Here is a 19,577-nt window from a genome sequence, read left to right on the forward strand (position 1 = left end):
TCCAATGAGTCAACTCTTTGCATGAGGTGGCCAAAGTACTGGAGTTTTAGCTTTAGCATCATTCCTTCCAAAGAAATCCCAGGGCTGATCTCCTTTAGAATGGACTAGTTGGATCTCCTTGCAGTCCAAGGGACTCTCAAGAGTCTTCTCCAACACCACAGTTCGAAAGCATCAATTCTGTGGCGCTCAGCCTTCTTCGCAGTCCAACTCTCACATCCATACATGACCACAGGAAAAACCATACCCTTGACTAGACGGACCTTAGTTCGCAAAGTAATGTCTCTGCTTTTAAATATACTATCTAGGTTGGTCATAACTTTTCTTCCAAGGAGTAAGCATCTTTTCATTTCATGGCTGCAATCACCATCTGCAGTGATTTTGGAGCCCCCCAAAATAAAGTCTGACACTGTTCCCACTGTTTCCCCATCTATTTCCCATGAAGTGATGGGACCAGATGCCATGATCTTCGTTTTCTGAATGTTGAGCTTTAAGCCAACTTTTTCACTCTCCTCTTTCACTTTCATCAAGAGGCTTTTTAGCTCCTCTTCACTTTCTGCCATAAGGGTGGTGTCATCTGCATATCTGAGGTTATTGATATTTCTCCTTGGAAGGGCACTAATCCTATTCACCAGGGCTCTACCCTCATCTCCTAATACCTTCATCTCCTAATACCATAACATTGGGGGTCAGGATTTCAACATATGAATTTGGGGTGGGGAAACACAAACATTCAGTCCATCACAGATATGAGTGTGGGTTTGAGAATTTTGGAGAGGAAGAGTGAGGACATACTGGGTAGAAAGTGTAGAAAGTATTACTGGGACAAAGACGTACTCCTGTAAATGAACACTCCATTTACTTTAACAACTGTTTATGAAGCACCTCCCTTGTGCCAGACACTCAACTCCGCTTTGTGAATACAATAGTAATAATAAGCACAGGGTCTTTGTTCTTGTGGCACTTACACTCTAGTGGACTGTGCAGGATACACAGTGTAAGGAGACAGAATTTATTCCTATCAATTGTTAGAGACGAAGTGGGAAGGAAAGAACAGGCCAGATGAGCTGGAGGAAGATGGAAATGGAGTGACTGTTTCAAGAGAGGACTTGATGAAAATGCGTGGCATTTTAATCTATAAGATGCAGAGAGGATTGAGGTGGGGAAATGGTGGCCAAGTGTGGGAGGGTGGTGGGAAGACTGAACTTTGGCCTTGTGCTTCTTCCCGTGTCTCATTTTATCTGTTACCTTGACAACCTGGATCCTCTTTCATTTCAAACTACGAGTAGGGACTGTTTCACTTGTTCAGAATCTTGCACAATGAGGTCCAGTGATTCTTGAGCTGAGTTGAACTGGCACTGCTGAGCTGATGCTAAGATACTATGGAGAAGCAACTCTCTCTTAGTCTCTGCGCTCAAGAGGAATTCCTCTGGAGTCTTGGTAGCAGCTTCAACAAACATGAAAATTACTGTATAAGACTGTGCATCATTTCAAGAACTTTCTCAAGAAAATGCTGTTATTTTTAAAATGTCTATTCTGAGTGTACAAGAAAATGTACAGTAATCAGATGTACAGTTCTAATTCAGATTCTTCTTTAAAACAAGTTTTCTCATAAAAAATTGAACTTCAGTGAGAAAGAATGTTAAAGAAATAAGTATCTGTGGTGCTAAGTCCAAGAGAATAGAGTTTTCCAAACTGTACAGGCAGAGCGTAAAAAACAAAGAGCTCTGGATAGAGAAGGTGAGGGCTTCCTTTCAGCCGGGCTGTGCTATTCCCTCCTGAGTTGTGCACAAGTGTCATGTGATGGCATAAACCCTGGGTGCATGGCGCAGACGGGAGAGAACACCTCTGTGCTGTGGAGGTGACAATTCTAAGTTAGAGAAATAGAAAAGGGCCCTTTGGAAAACTTACAGTAAATGATGTCATTGTCACTTAGCAAAATGTTTGCCTCATATTAAGAAATTTGAGTGAGCCTCTGAGGAATTTTGTTTTACAGATTAAAAACAAATCAGGCTTTCTGCCTGTATATGCCGCTGAGAAAGCAGCGCTGAAGTTCCCCCATCCCGCCTCCACTGCTTTCATGTCTGAGCCAGAGTCTCCCAAAGAGCCTGAACAGCTGCGGGAGCTCCTCATCAGAGGACCGAGCTTTGAAACAACTGATGAGGGTCTGAGGAGCCATTTTGAGCAATGGGGAGCGCTCACAGACTGTGTGGTAACAACGAGCGATCCAAACGCCAAGCGCCCCAGAGGCTTCGGGTTTGTCACACACGCCTTGGAGGAGGCGAAAGGAAGGCCGCGCAAGGCGGACGGAAGAGCTGTGGAACCCAAGAGGGCCGTCTCGAGAGAGCATTGTCAAAGACCTGGGGCCCACTTACCTGTGAAAGAGGTTTTTGTTGTGGCATTAAAGAAGACGCTGAAGAGCACCGCCTGAGAGATTATCTCGAGCAGTATGGGAACCTGGCGTGACTGAGATCACGACTGACCGAGGCAGCGGCAAAACGAGAGGCTGCGCTGTCGTGCTCTTTGATGGCCGTGACTCCGTAGGCGAGACTGTCGCTCAGAAACACCGCACTGCGAACGGCCAGGGCTGTGAAGTGAGAAAGGCCCTGTCTGAGCAAGCGATGGCTACTGCTTCAGCCAGCCAGAGGGGTCGCAGTGGTTCTGAAGACTTTGGTGGCGGTCGTGGAGGTGGTTTGGATGGGAGCGACAACTTTGGTCGTGGAGGAAACGTCAGCGGTCGAGGTGGCTTTGGTGGCAGCCGTGGTGGTGGCGGATATGGTGGCAGTGGGGATGGATATAATGGATTTGGTAATGACGGAAGCAGTTTTGGAGGTGGCGGAAGCTACAATGATTTTGGCAGTTACAACAATCAATCTTCAAATTGTGGACCCATGAAAGGAGGAAACTTTGGAGGGAGAAGTTCTGGCCCCCATGGTGGTGGAGGTCAATACTTTGCCAAACCATGAAATGAAGGTGGCTGTGGTGGCTTCAGCAGCGGCAGGAGCTACGGCAGTGGCGGAAGGTTTTAATTACTGCCAGGAAACAAAGCTTAGCAGGAGAGGAGAGCCAGAGAAGTGACAGGGCAGCTACAGGTTACAACAGATTTGTGAACTCAGCCAGCACAGTGGTGGCAGGGCCCAGCTGCTACAAAGAAGACACCTTTTAGACAACACTCATGTGTATGGGCAAAAAACTCGAGGACTGTACTTGTGACTAATTGTATAACAGGTTATTTTAGTTTCTGTTCTGTGGAAAGTGTAAGCCATTCCAACAAAGGGTTTTAATGTAGATTTTTTTTTTTGCACCCATGCTGTTGATTTCTAAATGTAATAGTCTGATCATGATGCAGAATAAATGTCTTTTTTTTTTTTTTTAATGTGCTGTGTAAAACTAGTTTACTCTGAAGCTATTTTGGTAAACTACCCCAACCATGTGAAGTAAGAATTCCTTCAGGGTGATGCCAGGTTCCATTTGAAATTTATTTACAACCTGCTTTCGTGGAGAAGCTGTTGTCTTCAGAACCTTGGTGTTGTTGAACTGACAGTTACTGTGTTGTGACCTGGAGTTCACCATTAAGACAGTCACCCATGCAAAGTCATGGGTTTTTTTTGTTTTTGTTTTTGAATATTAATGATTGTTGGCACATCCTATGCAATATATCTAAACTGAACTATGGTACCAGATAAAGTTATAGGAATGAAGCTTGTGTATCATCCATTATGATGTGTAATCAATAGAAAATGCAATAACTTCTTGAAAAAAAAGAAAACAAATCAGGTTTGGGTGACTTATACAAGATCCCTGAACTCAAAGTCAGGAATGACTGTTGTTTTGTTATATAAGGGTTATTGCTGCTGCTGCGAAGTCGCTTCAGTGGTGTCTGACTCTGTGTGACCCTATAGATGGCAGCCCACCAGGCTGCCCCATCCCTGGGATTCTCCAGGCAAGTACACTGGAGTGGGTTGCCATTTCCTTCTCCAATGCATGAAAGTGAAAAGTGAGTGAAGTCACTCAGTTGTGTCCGACTCTTTGCGACCCCATGGACTGCAGCCTACCAGACTCCTCCATCCATGGGATTTCCCAGGCAAGAGTACTGGAGTGGGGGCCATCGCCTTCTCTGATATAGGGGTTAAGAGGTACACAAAACACCCTGTAAATGGGTACTATTCTCGGAGTCTTGGACAGGAAGACCTCAGTTCTGAGAACAGCTGTCATGAAACAGCTGTCCAGTCCAGTCCATGGAAAGGTTTTTGACCAAGATGGTTGCTTAAAATTTTTTCAGCTGTGGGTGGTTTTATATGGAATATGCCTTTTCTCTTTGCCTGAGTTCTTATCACTCCCTGTTAATTGTATCTGACCTTGGTACTACCTGTCTAGCCTGGCCCCTAATGCCATTTAAATTACTAACACTGGGCAGAGAGAAGGGGCTGTGAGGGACAACTTGGAATTATCTGTGGGACAGGCAGAGGAGAAGTAACTAATGAAGGAATGAAGAGAACTAAGAAAAAGTGGTGTGTTGAAAGCAAACGGTATTCTAAGACAGAAGTGAAATCAGTACAGAAAATTCAAACATTAATAGAATGAGAACAAAGGATTAGCAATTAGATTACTGTCTGAAGTGGGGCAAAACTAGATTATGATTGGCTTAAGCAATGCAAGGAATTGAACTCAGACTAGAGGCCAGTGTAGTTTTGACTAAAAAACTAATTATTCAGACTTAGAATCCAGCCTTCTCATCGATACACAGCAGTCATCACCAGACTTAGGTTTCTAGAGAACAAAATTTCATTGCATCTTGGCTACATTGTCATACTGACTGCGACTGATGGAAGGATCTTAACTAAGTCATTGGGGGAAATGAAAGAGATGCCAAGAATTAAACAGGTTAACTTCTTGGCACAAGGAAGCACCTAAGGTCTTGTAGAAGCCACTAATGCATTTTACATGATTGCTTAATTTCAGGAAATCCTGACTCATTGCCCCTATAGAGTAAGACGCAAAGGCTGATCTCAATTTACAATCCTGTAAACCAGTTTTGAGTAGAGCAGAAATTATTCTTGGCAGAAATACGTCTGTTTAGAGCCTATTTTGAGAATGTCTTGGTATGCGTGTGTTTTATTTTCTTTGAGAAAAAACAGACTTTATTTGGGATGTTCTGGGAATGATTAAGACTAAATGGGCAGGGGAATACCTCCTGGCTTAACATTTGAATGGGAAATGGGGATACCATCAACAAATCTATGCAGTCAGACAAATGAATCCTTGATAAATGGCCCAGATGAAGCTTGAATAAGAAAATGAGAAGTTAGAACCAGTTTGCTAAACCAGGGTGCCAGTGCTGGGTAATGTGAGAACCAGAATGCTACTAATAGTGTCACTGAAAGTTTAACCTCTTTCTGATTTAATCCTCATAATAATGTAGAGTATTCACAGTGGCTATTATTAACCGTTTCACAGATGAGAATAACATGAAAAAAAAAATTAGATAACTGAGCCAAACTCACATAGTAGGTTAGTGAAGAGGCAGGGCTAGATTCCAGGCAAGACCAGTGCCACTCTGGATCTCCTATCTCCTCTTTTGCCTTCCTCAGCAACTACTCCAAACCTTCTTTACGAGTCTGTTGCTCCCTCCTTCGTCTGCTCTCTACAGTCCCGATGAATGGCCTTGGCCCCAGCATCACTGGAAGCGGAGGTCCCTGGACCGCCATCCTGTACTCCTACCGTGTAAGCCCTTGCCTTGTACGCCATCCTCATTGCTTGTCCTCCAGGCTCTCCCTTCTGCTCAAAGGCATGTCTCTCTACACATTGCCTCTCTTCATTTCACTTCTTCCCTGGCATTTTCCCCTCTGTTTATAACACACTCAATTTTCTCTCAGGCGAAAACAAACAACATATCCTTCAACTCTCAAATCCAATCTAGCTTCTTCCTCTCTCATTCAAATTTCTCCAAACAGTTAACTGTCTCTGTGTTCCGCTTCCCAATTTCTCTTCAGTGCACTTCTCCCCTCACCACCCTGAAATTTAGTTTCAGGCAGTGTTATGGGCTGAATTGAGTCCTTCCAATTATGACGAAATATGATGGAATCCTAACCCTCAGTGCCTCAGAATGCAATGAGGACCCAGAAGAGGCAAAGTTCTCTAATGTGCCCCAGTTCAGTTCAGTTCAGTCACTCAGTCGTGTCTGACTCTTTGCGACCCCATGAATCGCAGCACGCCAGGCCTCCCTGTCCATCACCAACTCCCGGAGTTCACCCAGAATCATGTCCATCGAGTCGGTGATGCCATCTAGCCATCTCATCCTCAGTTGTCCCTTTTTATCCTGCCCCCAATCCCTCCCAGCATCAGGGTCTTTTCCAATCAGTCATCTCTTTGCATGAGGTGGCCAGTGTACTCGGATTTCAGCTTTAGCATCATTCCTTCCAAAGAACACCCAGGACTGATCACCTTTAGAATGGACTGGTGTGCCCCAGTGATCATGAAAAATCACGTGAGGCAAAAATACTCAAAAGAGAGGGCAGAGGGGCTACCTTCATAGAGAGCTGGCATCAGGGAACGTGAGTCTGAAGCAAATGTATCATTTATTCCAAGAGACATCACATGAAGGGGAAACAAAAGTCAGACACCGATGGGAAAAAATGACAGGGAGTAAGAGAATCCCCAGGTGTCGATTTTCCCCTTCTTGGCTTCTCACTGAAAAGTACTGTGATTCTAGTAAGTTATACATAATGGAAACCTGAAGATGCCACTTGCTTTGCTCTACACTGATACTGAACTATTGAAAATAATTCATAAATAAGCAATACCTTCTCATTCTCAAATGCATCCACTTTAAAAAAAAATGGAGGTATTAGATGATATTTCTCCTAGTTTACAAATAACTCTGTAAAGTTAGGATAAAATGCCTGGCTACACTGAGGACAGATTATACCCATCCCTGTCCTAACAGGCAAGTAACTCTGTGGAGAAAGATTACACTGATTTGACAAGAAGTATTTCTTCCAGAGCAGGCTAATTTACTACCCCCTAACTTTCCCTTCTGTTTGCACATCAGTTACAAAACATTTTTCCCACTATTGTTTTGCCTTTCAGAAACTTCTGTACCAACTGACATCACTGTTTACACTCAAAAGATGACTTTCCTCTTCCTGACATCTGTTAAGTCTTTTCCTGTAAACAGTGTTAAATGATTCATTTAATCAACTTTGATGGTATATCCTGTATACAGTCAAACATAAACACAATCTCATGTGTTACCGCTAATGAGGAAAACACCACCACTTTGACGAAGGCGCTTTGGCTAGGTGGCTATGAGGAGGAGCCTGTCAAAATTCTGTTAAAACTGAAACACTGTCAGTCTGACAATCTCTGAACATAGGTTGTATGTGCTTAATCGCTTCAGTTGTGTTCAGACTGTAGCCTTTCAGGCTTCTCTTGCCACGGGATTTTCCTGCTAGAATACTGGAATGGGTTGCCATGCCCTCCTCCAGGGGATCTTCTTGACCCAGGGATCGAACCTGAGTTTCCTGCATTGCAGGAGGATTCTAAAGAGCCTGTGTAGTCTAGACTTATGTTGACCCTTTCCTTGCAAATCTAAGTGAAAGTTAATCATTAATGCACAGAGAATTGCAAGAGGTATATTAGATTTCTCTAGGGAAACAATCAATGGAATCTTTTCCCTTCTCTATTTGTTTATGCACAGATATACAAATATTTAAACCATTGAGTTTTGGGATGATTTGTAATGCAGCAATGGAAACTAGACCAAAAGAGCTTGGCTGGGATCTGGGCTGAGCTTTGGGATAAGATCGAGCTGATTCTGAGTGGATAGGCAAGGGGTATAGCTGGATAAAGATTTCACTCTATATGGAGAGAAACGGAAGAGTCCTGTATTGTTAGGCTACAATGAAGAGATATGAGTTTTAAAGTAGATGAATTAGTCATTGTTCATAGGACTAGGTTAGGCAGGAAACACTGAGATCAGATCAGAGTCTGGGCTATAGGTCCAGATGTTCAAGCCAGGAAGGAAGAAATGGAAACACACTTCAGGCCAGGAGAATAGATTTCAGAATATGGAATGGCAGGTAAAACAGTCTTGTTGAGTCATATAGGTATTTATGATGTGGGAGATCAGGTGAAACAGGAGCCACGGACATGGGTCAAAAGCTTGAATGTAGGTGAAACCGGGCACAAGACCTCTGGTACTAGTTACAGTGGAGGTGGTGACAGAAAGACTGCTATGGATATAGAGTCACATAGTTTCGAGGCTGGAGCTCCGTGTTCCTTCCTTGGAGCTAGAATTGACTTTAATGCTCAATTTAGAGGGGCAAGGTAGAACGCTGGGTGTGGTGTGGACTAATAGGCCCCCCTATGAGTCTGAATAACTAGTGAATAGTCTAAGGATCCTTGAGTATAGATAACAAATAAAACATTGAAATCTCATAAAACTTAACATTTTAGCTTAGGGTTGTCTTTGTTGTTCTCAAAGCAAGTTGATGAGTGATTTTAAAGTGTAAATTATACACCAGATGCTCCTAAAGAGGCTATTAGTGCAGTAGGTAAAGCACTGAAGTGTTTACGCAGACATATTTTCTGAGTGTGCCCATGAGAGTTGATCTTACCAGATTTTGTCACTCCTGATTGAGGTGTTTTTCCTTTTCTGGTTTTATTCTAAAAGCAACTCAAGAGTGTGACCAAAGTCGTAAGACAGCACAGACCCTCCTTGCCTACCTTCCCAACCTCACTTCCTACTATCCTCCTCTCAGGATCACAAGTTTCCAGACGTTCTGACTTCTTGCATGTGTGTGGAAGTGCCTGACTTCCTACGAAGTCTGGGTCTTGGCACGTACTCTTCCCTCTAAATGTAAGGCATTTCAAAGTATTCTTTTCTTAAATAGCTTCCATTTATATTTCAGGCCTTGGTTTAAATATCACATCCTCCAGAGGTCTCTGAACTACTCGCTAGTCTCCTTTGTAATTCTGAGTAACTTTTTTCTTCATTGTTTGTACCATGATTGCAATGATATATCTGTACCTTTATTTAATGGTTGCCTCTCACACTAGAAGGTGATTTCTAATAGATATGGGAACAGTTAAGTTTTTTTCATGACTGCAACTGGGGAAGAGAAAAATAAGCTAAAATCCACTAAAGTGAGAGAAGGCACAAGAGGCAGGAAAAATTGAGAGATCGAAAGATTAAAAGAATTTCATTCTTCAATTCACTTTTAATGGAGGGCATAGTGCTTATTAACACATCTTAATGTCCCCAGATGATAAGGGTGTAAAATGAGTACCCTTAATGAGAGATGAAGACTATAGATGTGCAATAATTAGAACTCTTGTACATTGCTGATGGGAATGTAAAATGGTGTAGCCACTTTAGAAGAGTTTGGCAGTTCCTCAAAAAGTTAAACATTGACAGTATATTACCCTACTCCCAGGTTATGTATCTAAGAAAAATGAAAACATCTCCACACAAAGTGATACATCAGTGTATAGAGCTGTTATTCATAATTACCACAAAGTGGAAACAACCCAGGTCTACCAAATAATGGATAAAATATGCTATATTCATATAAAGAACTATTATGCAGCCACAAAAAGAACTGAAGGACTGATACATGCTGTAATATGAATGAATCTTGAAGACATACTAAATGAAAGAAATCAGACACAAAAGGCACATATTGTGATTCTGTTTATACAAAATGTCCAGAATAGGCAAATTCATAGAGAAATCCAGAGACAACCTGGATAGGTGTCTAGGACTGAGGTTGTTTGGGTGTGGGATTGACTACAGACAGGTACAGAGTGATGAAAATCTTCTAAATTAGATTGTAGTGATGGCTGGATAATTCTGTAAATATACTAAAAAGCCAGTGAATTGCATACTCTAAGTAGGTGAATTTTAAATATGAAATGTCTCAATAAAAATGTTAAATTAGTTAATCCTCATTACTCACAGTAGTTATTATGTGCTATAAAGTCACTGCAAGCACTTAACTGGTGAACACAAAACTATTGCTTTTAGGGGATACAGAGGGTTAGAATCCTGGAAGCCTCTGGTCACATTTTTGCTAACTTATCAGTACATAACCTTGCTTTGTGTTTTTGTTTAAAGATACCTTATTTAAAATACATTGCTTATTTAAAATATATTACTAACAATGAACTCATGGCCAACAGCACTGTAACTCAAGCCTGAACAAAACTTACCTAAAACGAATTTTTTTCCCAGAAGGCACATCGCAGCTTTCTTGCACTTACTAGGAACACTAGACAGCACTTTAGTACTACGCTTGAGAGCCATTCTTAAGAGTGAAATCATCAACAAAAAGCCCAAAAATGCAAAATATGTGGCATTAAATCGACTGTGAAAAGGATGCTTGTTCACAGCATGAGCTGAAGCAAGGCAGAATGTCACTTTGTTTGACCTTGGCTGGGAATGTGTGCATTGGGGCACTCAAATTTTTCACTGCTTTCCACACATCCATGGCCGACTTCAGAAGTGCCAAGAGTATTGTGATTGGGTTACAATTAAATTTCAATGAGCAGGTGAATTTGCAAATACGGAATTTGTGAATAGGATCAAATTTAGCCTAGTCTTTCTACCAAAATGGTTTTTAAAAAACATTTTGAATTTTAAGGTCTAAACTTCAGTCTTCTCATAATACTAGATAAAATGTTATACGTGTTCGTAGTCTGTTTCAAGACTAGCTAATAGAAAAGAACTAGTTTTAGAGGTCTCAGATCATTCTTCGTTTTATTCCTTTAGCATTTCTAGGTATTATGTTTCATGCTACTGATTCCTGGGTTAAAGACCAGTTTGAAGGCAAAATGAAAATGTTTATTTTAATCAGCAAAAGTCTAATTTGAATTTATCACAAACACATGCGATCTTCTCCTAGAAAAAGTTGTCTGTCACCAGGATATAATTAGAATATACTTTCATTTTTAAGGAAAAGAAATACTTACCTAGTTGTGCTCCTATCTGTAATCTGTACTCCTACTTTCTATATATTTGTAGACACGCTTTCACATGGTAGCTACTGCCAATTTCCAAAGTTTTTCAGTTTGCTTTAAAAAATATTTTATGCATTTTATTAACTTTAATTTTAGATTGGCTTTCAAGTCTCAAATCCTCTTAAAACAGGAAATGTCAGCTTTTGCTCATAGCTCCTTAAGAGGCTTTTGCCAAATTCAGGAATTTAGAGACACATTTTAACTGCTTTACGTTATAAGTAACAAAATGTTGGCATGGGGAGCAAATTTATAAATATCAAGTGACTATTACATATCCATATCTGTGAACTTGAATAAGCTTAATCAAATGTCAAAATTTGGCTATAAAATGGTACTATTTTGGACCAGTATTTATATACCCTCTTCTTGGTAATCAAGATTTGTTTCTTTAAAAAGGTTTTAGCTGTTGATTGGAATTGGTGAAAAAGAGTTGGAACTGGCTAATTAACTCAAACTTCCCAATTAAAATAGTGGAGCTTGGTAGATAACACATTTATTCATCAACTCAAGAACTTAAAAGTTTTTCAAAGTTTAAGGTTCTTCAGTCTCTTTTGATCTCTAATAACAACTTGGATACAATAGAGTTTTCAGGCTTCTCAATGCCAGATAACTCATTTGACTGGCTCCTCCTGCTCAGAGAACAGTCCGATTAGGTTTCTGTGCCAACCCCAGAAGTTCTGAAGTTTCACCCTTTCTATCCAGCTATTTTTCTGTATGTGGCAGCAACTCCTCTCTTACTGGTTTTTCCCCACTTTGCACGACTGGCTTCACTTCATTTTTGTTCTGAAGTAATAACCACCATTTGTTGTTATTTAGTTGTAAGTCATGTCCAACTCTTATGTGACCCCACAGACAGAAGCCCACCAGGCTCCTCTGTCCATGGGATTTCCCAGGCAACAATACTGGCGTGGGGTGCTATTTCATTCCCCAGGGCATCTTCCCGACCAGGGATTGAACTCCCGTCTCCCGCATTGGAAGACAGATTCTTTATCACTGAGCCACCAGGGAAGCCCAATAACCACCATTAGGGATTAGTATATTATCCAGAGCCTTGTACTATCAAAGTGATGGCTCTCTACATTACTATGGATGACCAAAAATAGACCACAGCTTGTATGCCAGGACTTACAGTATTTTTTCATTTTCTAGTTGGCTTTTAAAATGTCTTAAAATGACATGTCACAAAATGCCAGTAAAGATTAACAACTGACCTGTTAAATATTCTACAAACATTTCCTGGCAGAGCTGTCTTTAAAAGAATTTCAAATACCCTTCATTAAGACAGTTTAAGAATTTATTCTAAGATTGAGTTAATACAGTAAGATTTTAGACCACTTTAATTTAGTAAGAGGTGTAAGTGACCTAAAGTCATTTGGACGAATGCTGGTCTTAGTGAACCATCTTTAAGAAGTCACTTTAATCACACAAAAGACTAAGCAAAGTCATTTTTAATAGCTCATAAAAAAAGAGGTGGTATTTTAAGAGATATTCCTTATATAATAAGGTAATAATGAAAATGTGTTCGTTTTAAGTGTTTTTTGGATTGAAACAGATTTATATGAAAATAAAAATGTACTGAGAAATGTGTCATTTTTTAAACATGAAAGATTTCAAATTCAGATAGATTTTTGAAACTTTTTATTTATATTTTGGTCTTACAAATGATCATTTTTAAATTGACTTTTCCATAAGAATGTAAAGCACAAAAATCTGCTAAATATCAGGTCCACACAAATCCTCAGGAAGGTTTTCTGTGTAGGCTTCATTAATGCAAATCTTTGTGTGAATATTTCACTCTTACTGTAGATCTTGAATCTGTTTTACAATAATGCAGCCATAAAGTTTTTATGCAGTGCATTCATTATAAACTATACATTTCTATTAAAAGGAAGGCTGGGTGATACAAAAATATGAGAGGATCTGGGGAACAGGCAATCTGTTGAGGTTCGGTATGTCTTACTTGCTTTCAAGATTTTTGTCGTTACTCTCAGAGAGCACACAGCACACGAAGCACAACAATCATCTCATTAACCTCCCTAATTTAGAAATCTGCTGTTCATGAAACTGACCAATTATCACAAACTATCACCTGCACAATTAACCACAAGTCTACTACCAGGCATTCTGTTACTAGTGGTATCAACAAAGGAAGGATGGAAACTTATAAAAAAGGGTTTTGTTAACTTCTTACCTATCATGGGCTGTGCTGCTGCTTGAACTTTTAATTAGATGTTTAATGCCTCACAGTAAAAGACTGATCAATGGAAGAAAGCAAAACTAAATTATTTTCTAGGTGCTATAGTATTTCACTGGACAAGGTAACAGAAGGATAGGACAAAATTTAAGATTTATATGCGTTCCAACTTCTCACTCAGGAATTCTTCTACACTGTCTGTGTTCCATTTGAGGATGCTTAGTTCTTCAGCAATGTTCCCACTGTCGTCCAAAAGCTTTAACACAGGGTCTGAACCGCGAACATACTACAAAAGAGAGGAATATAATTTTCTGCTTAGGAGGAGTCTTTTCATGCTTCAACCAAAATCCAAACCAATTCAACCTAGCTTAACTAAATGTAATAATAATAAGCTTCTAAACTCTTTTAGGGATTTCATAAAAAATAGGGGAAAAAACCCCACACTTTACTTTGAAGAGAAACACTTGCTGGTATCGAGACAGTTTTACTTGGGGTTTAAGCTTACTTTTGAATATAACAAGTGTTTATTGCATACATGAAGAGAATGATAATTAAGAGCAATGTTAAAAAAGACTGTGCCTACCAATTATCAGATAATTCTGCACTGGACTTTCATTTGATTTCTTAAACCAAAAAAATTAATTTTGTTGTAAATAGTTTATAATTTGGTTGAATTCCTAAAACTTCAGACCTACCTAAGTGGCGGGGTCCAATATTTCACCAGAAGGCTCTGAGGAATTCTTACTTTGGGTAAATGGGATAACAAACATGATCCCATTCATTAAGCGATCAATCTTCAATGCTAAATTAGGGACTACATAACTAGAATGTAGCAGTGATGATAAAGGGAGCTCTAAGAACTTAGCAATTATGCTTCAGTTTTTCTAGGTTTTCTAGGGTTGTGAACTCAGGAGATGAAGACAAGCTCTGATGTGATTATTAGCATTGGGTATATTCTCAACCCATTTGTGGCCCTCTAAGCTAATGAAGCAATAACATTACTACTAAAAACTTTTGGGTCAGGCTATCTACATAGACTGTGCTTAAAAACTTCATTTTTTAATTAAAAAAACCTCAGTCACAAAATTAGAAACTACATAGAACACAGCTGCAAAAATATTCAAATATTAAATCAAACCCAACAATGTATAAAGAATCATATGCCATGACCAATTTGGATTTGCTCCAAGTATACAAAGCTGGTGCAATATTTGAAAATGAATTAATGTAATCCACTATTACCAACAGGCTAAACAAGAAATCTTGTATCAACAGATGCACAGAGAGCATCCTGTCACATGCTACAACATGGATGAACCTAAAAGACATCACGCTAAAGTGAAATAAGCCAGTCATGAAAGGACAAATACTGTATGATTTCACTAATATGAAGTATCTAAAGCAGTCAAAATCATAGAAACAAAGTTGGTTGCCATGGGCTGGGGACAGGAGAGAGGGGAATTAGTATTTAATGGATACAGAGTTTCAGTTTGGCAAGACGAAAAAATTCTAGATCTACTGCACAACACTGTGAATATACTCAACACTACTGAACTGTACTCTTAACATTTAACTTACCATCTTAACTGCTTTTAAGTTTTTAATTTTTTGACTGAACAGCATGTGGGATCTCAGTTCCCTGACCAGAGACGAAACCTGTGTCCCCATGGGGTCTTAAGTGCTGGACCACCAGGGAAATTTCTTAAAAAAATTTTTAAACCGTAATTAAAATTTTAAACAGTGAGCAAAAGATCTCAGATTCACCACAGAAGATATACAGATGGCAAATAGCATGTGATATGATGTTCAATTAAGAAAATGCAAATGAAAATGAGATAACAACACACTTTTTAGAATGGCTAAAATTCAAACACTGACAATAACTAATGTTGATGAATGTGGATCAACAGGAACTCTCATCTATTATTAAGGGACTGCAGCATGATATAGCTACTTTGGAAAACAGTTTAGCTTTGTAAGAAGTGCCCAATAGTCTTACTATGATTCAGTAATTGTGCTTCTAGGCAATTACTCATGTAAGATAAACTTATGTCTACATAAAAATGTACACAGCACTGTTACTTGCTAAAACCTGGAAGCGACCACCATGCCCTTCCATAGATGAACAGAAAAACAAACCATGATATAACAGAATATTGTTCATGTTATTCAGCATTAGAAAGAAATGAGCTATCCAGCTACAGAAAAGACACAAAGGAAATGTAAATGTATATCAAGTGAAGTTTGAAATCTGAAAAAACTATCTACTGTATAATTCCAATTATATGATAATCCGGAAGAGCCAAGACTACAGAGACAGTCAAAACGTTAGTGGTTGTCAGGTGTTTGGCAGGGGGTGGGATGTGGAGCACCGGGGAATTTTGGGAACAGTGAAACTTCTGTATGATACTATAATGGTGGATATATGACATTATGCATTTGGTAAAACTCCTAGAACTGTACAAAGAATTAAGTCCTAATGCAAACTATGAAATTCACTTAATAATGTATTAATATTGGTTCATCTGCAAATGTACATCAATGCAGGATGTTAACAAGGTAACTGGAAGATGGAGATGGGAGTATACGAGAACTCTAGAATCAATTTTTCTATAAACTTGAGATTGTTCTAAAAAATAAAAGTTCATTTAAAATGAGTAATTTTTTAATTAAAAAAAAAAACACTGGAAAAAAAGGATCACATTAAAATTACATTACCTTGATTTGCAGTCCTTTGAATAGTTTGGGTTTATCACTCCTGACGAAAGCTTAAAAGAAAAGAAAAATAGATTCAAATTGTTCACTTCCAGATACAAGTGACTATAAAGATCAATATAGAAAGGAGAAATAAATGCAACAAATAAAAAAATTAGATTCTTTTCTATATGGGAAAACCAAGGAAGTTAAAACACCTACAAGTAGAAAGACATCCCATTTTCTTCAATGGAAAGACTAAATATTTTAAGATGTCATTTCAAGGTAATAAAAATCCCAAATTACAATAGGATTTTAAGGGCTTGACAAAAATGACAGCAAAACTCTGAGTATATAAGGGTAAATGTATGAGAATAGAGCAGTTTAGAAAAAGTAAAATACAGGAGAATTTGTTCAACTGTTATTTAATATACTATGTGATACTTATTATCAGAATGGATAAGACAAAGAAACAGATTAGGAAATCTAGAGAGTTAAAAACACCTCTATTTTTATATATGGTAAAGCTATCAAGCCAGACAGAAAGAAAGAAAAAGATGATGTATGCATGCGTCTGGGAGTGTGTGTGTGTATTATGCAATAAATACTTTTGAATATCTATTGTATACCAGACAGCAGAGATAAAGCTATATAAAACAGACAGGACTCCTGCTCTTACGGAGTTTATAGTCTGGTGGGGAAGAAAGATGCTAAACAAGTAACCATATAACTGATAATCTGAATTGTGATTAAGTGTTTAAAAAAAAGATTCGTGTTATGACCATGACATTTAACACAGACAACCTGGATAAATAAAAACACCACTAGAAACAAAGTTAAAAAAGTAAAGATGACAAATTGGGAAAAATTATTTCTGACAGTATATAAGAGGGCTCCTATTAATAATAATAGAAAACACTAGGTACTAGAATGAACTAAGGACAGGAACATGTAATATACAAATACGCAAGTGGTCACTAAACATTTGAAATAAATGTTCAACCTCAGAAAATAATCCAAGAGCTGTCAAAACAATCAGGTAACCTTATTTGCAGTGGCAAAAATTAAAAAGAATATTTAAGGTTAGAGAGGGGGTAGAGAACATTTTGCTGAGGGTTAGCTGTGGGAGAAATATAAATGGATACATCCTTCCTGAAGGGTTTTTAGCAAAAAGAACCAGTCTTAAAAATGTGCCTACTCTTTTAGACCTGTAAGTATCTTTCTCAGAATTTCTTTATACTGAGGAAACAATGACACTATATAAGGCAAACACAGATACGAGGTCCTGCTAACCAAGACTGGATCTGAAAATAATCTAAGTGTGTAAAAGGCTATTGGTTAAATAAATTAACATGGACCTCACTCACATGTATATGTGTTTCATACACATCCAATCATTTAAAAATTGTATTAATCTATATTTAGTGATATAGACACAAATGCATATAAAGGTTTATAGATCAGTTTGTTTTCCATTGTTAAAAAAAAGACAGATACATTGTTTTTATATATTTACATTAATGTATTTATATATTTATCTATAAATATATATTTGCAAAGGAAAAAGCTTGGACGCATTCAAGGAACTTAAAAAAAAAAATTAAGTGAGAAAATACAAAACACTTAGCAGAATACACCTAATAGTTCAAAACAATAACTACTATTTTAATAGGAGTTATATCTAGAGCACAGGGTTTGGGGAAGTTTTTAAGTAAATATCTTCCTTTTTGGGTTACTGCTGATCTACATTTTACCAAGTCTTTAGTAATGATCATATCTTAACTGTCCAAGTTAGAAAATTTTACAATATATTAAAAAATATACAAGCAACCTGTTTCATTTAGATACCAGACAGTTCTTAATACCACCTCTATAATGATTTGCATTAGTTTCCAATTAGATTTTATAGTGACAGGCATGCTTTTGAGAACTTATCTTTTTTTTTTTTTTTAACTTATTTGGCTGCACTGGGTCTTAGTTGTGGCATGTGGGATCTAGTTTCCCGACCAGGGATCAAATCTGGGCCCCCTGAATCGGGAGTGCAGTTAGCCACTGGAGCGCCAGGGGAGTCCCAAGAACTTATTTTTTAAACTAAGAATCAACTAGCAATAGAACTGTAGACATGTTTCACTATGAAGATCTTTATATATGTGCATCTAGAACAACAAAACAAAAATTAATAAATACTTTTTCTTTTCAAGGTGTTGCAGAACTGTTGGAAGAGATTTAGATATCCCATCTGAATTTCCCCTACTGTATTTAGTTCAAAATAAAATTGATTCTACTATTCTGGCTTATTAGAATGTCTTCTCTATTACCTTCATCCTTTCAGATTTGTCCAAATACTCCTGACTCCCCAAATGAAAATGAGCTTATGATATCCTGTGGGTTTTATACCATTCCTTTGGCAAATGTTATAATGCACACCTGTGCAAAGCATTATTTAACACAGTTTGTTCACAACTACAAAAAAAATATCTCTAGAGAAAAGAACTACTCAAACATTTTTTCGTATTTATAACAAAAGCTATAACTTTGTCTTTAAGAAATTTTTAACAGGCTGGAATGAGGAATAAATTTAAAAGAAATATTAAGATGAGTCACTTAATGACCCATGGAGAGTGAAATAATGACTATCGTCATCTGTTCTTTTCTCTTCTCTCTGCTATGTATAAATCCACAAGCTCCTAATTTTGAATGAAGGAAATATCCGTTAAATACACCGTAGTGGCAAAACACATTTTACAGGTGGTAAACTGAACTTTAAAAAGATAGTTGAATATTCACTATATACACACAGCACTAGGACAGACTATGTGAGAATATGAGACTTGCAAAACACATTCCAGAGTAACTTATGTTTCTACTTTACTTATTTTTAAAATTTTTTCTTTTCTTTATTTTTGGCTGCACTGGGTCTCTGCTGCTATGTACAGGCTTTCTCTAGCTGTGGAAAGCAGGGGCTCCTCTCTCCCTGTGGTGTGTGGGTTTCTTATAGTGGTGGCTACTCTTGTTGTGGAGCAAAAGCTCTTGGGTGCACATCAGAGTAGTGGCGCGTGGGCTCAGTAGTTGCTGGTGCTTGGGCTCAGTAGCTGGGGTACATAGCCTTTGTTGGCCCTGCAGCATGTAGGATGTTTCCAGACCAGGGACTCAACTGGTGTCCCCTGCACTGCACATTGATTCTTAACTACTGCATCACCAGGGAAGCCCTCTGCTGTTCTAAAAATAACTAAATTATATCAGTTTGAAGATTCCTAGAGATTAATTCAGTCACTATTTCAAGAAAATGTTCTTATGCCATTTAACTATTTGTCAATTACCAAGGCAGATTTGTAAATAACAATTTAAAGTGATCAAATATACAGAAATGATTAGAAAACAGGTTAAATGATTCAGTTTTGTTAAGATTCTTATCAGCATGGCATTTGTGCAGCTGCTTAGAAGTCAGGGTAAATATTTGCTACATACACTGCTTATAAAGTCATAGGACTCTTCTTATAATCCAGAAGCTCTTCAAAGTTAACTGAAGAGTATTAAAAAATAAAAATCTATCTTCCAAAAGAGGTTAAGTGGGGATGAGGGGTAACAGGAAGGATATGTCTAGAAATAAAAAAAAGTTTGAACTATTATTTTTGAAATCACAAACAAGTGAAAATATAGAAACAAAATATAC

The 19,577-nt window shown here is 38.2% G+C and overlaps 1 protein-coding gene and 1 pseudogene across 2 annotated transcripts in view; one reads left to right on the plus strand and one right to left on the minus strand.

The window, feature by feature from the left end:
• Positions 1–1,582: 1,582 nt before the first annotated feature.
• Positions 1,583–3,370, plus strand: LOC105614834 (heterogeneous nuclear ribonucleoprotein A1-like; annotated as a pseudogene).
• Positions 3,371–12,637: 9,267 nt separating this feature from the next.
• The window catches only part of SELENOF (selenoprotein F), a 35,879-nt gene continuing 28,939 nt past the window's right edge, over positions 12,638–19,577 (minus strand). Inside the window, exons 4-5 of one of the 2 annotated variants that reach the window (XM_004002164.6) lie at positions 15,929–15,978; positions 12,638–13,496 (exon numbers count right to left, since the gene is read on the minus strand). In XM_004002164.6, the coding sequence (XP_004002213.2) occupies positions 13,365–13,496; positions 15,929–15,978 (182 nt within the window). In that variant the 3' untranslated portion in view covers positions 12,638–13,364. The remainder of the gene's footprint in view (positions 13,497–15,928; positions 15,979–19,577) is intronic. The other variant, XM_015092083.4, reaches the window with a different exon arrangement.

This window comes from Ovis aries, chromosome 1 (assembly GCF_016772045.2).
Source record: "Ovis aries strain OAR_USU_Benz2616 breed Rambouillet chromosome 1, ARS-UI_Ramb_v3.0, whole genome shotgun sequence".
NCBI lineage: Eukaryota > Metazoa > Chordata > Mammalia > Artiodactyla > Bovidae > Ovis > Ovis aries.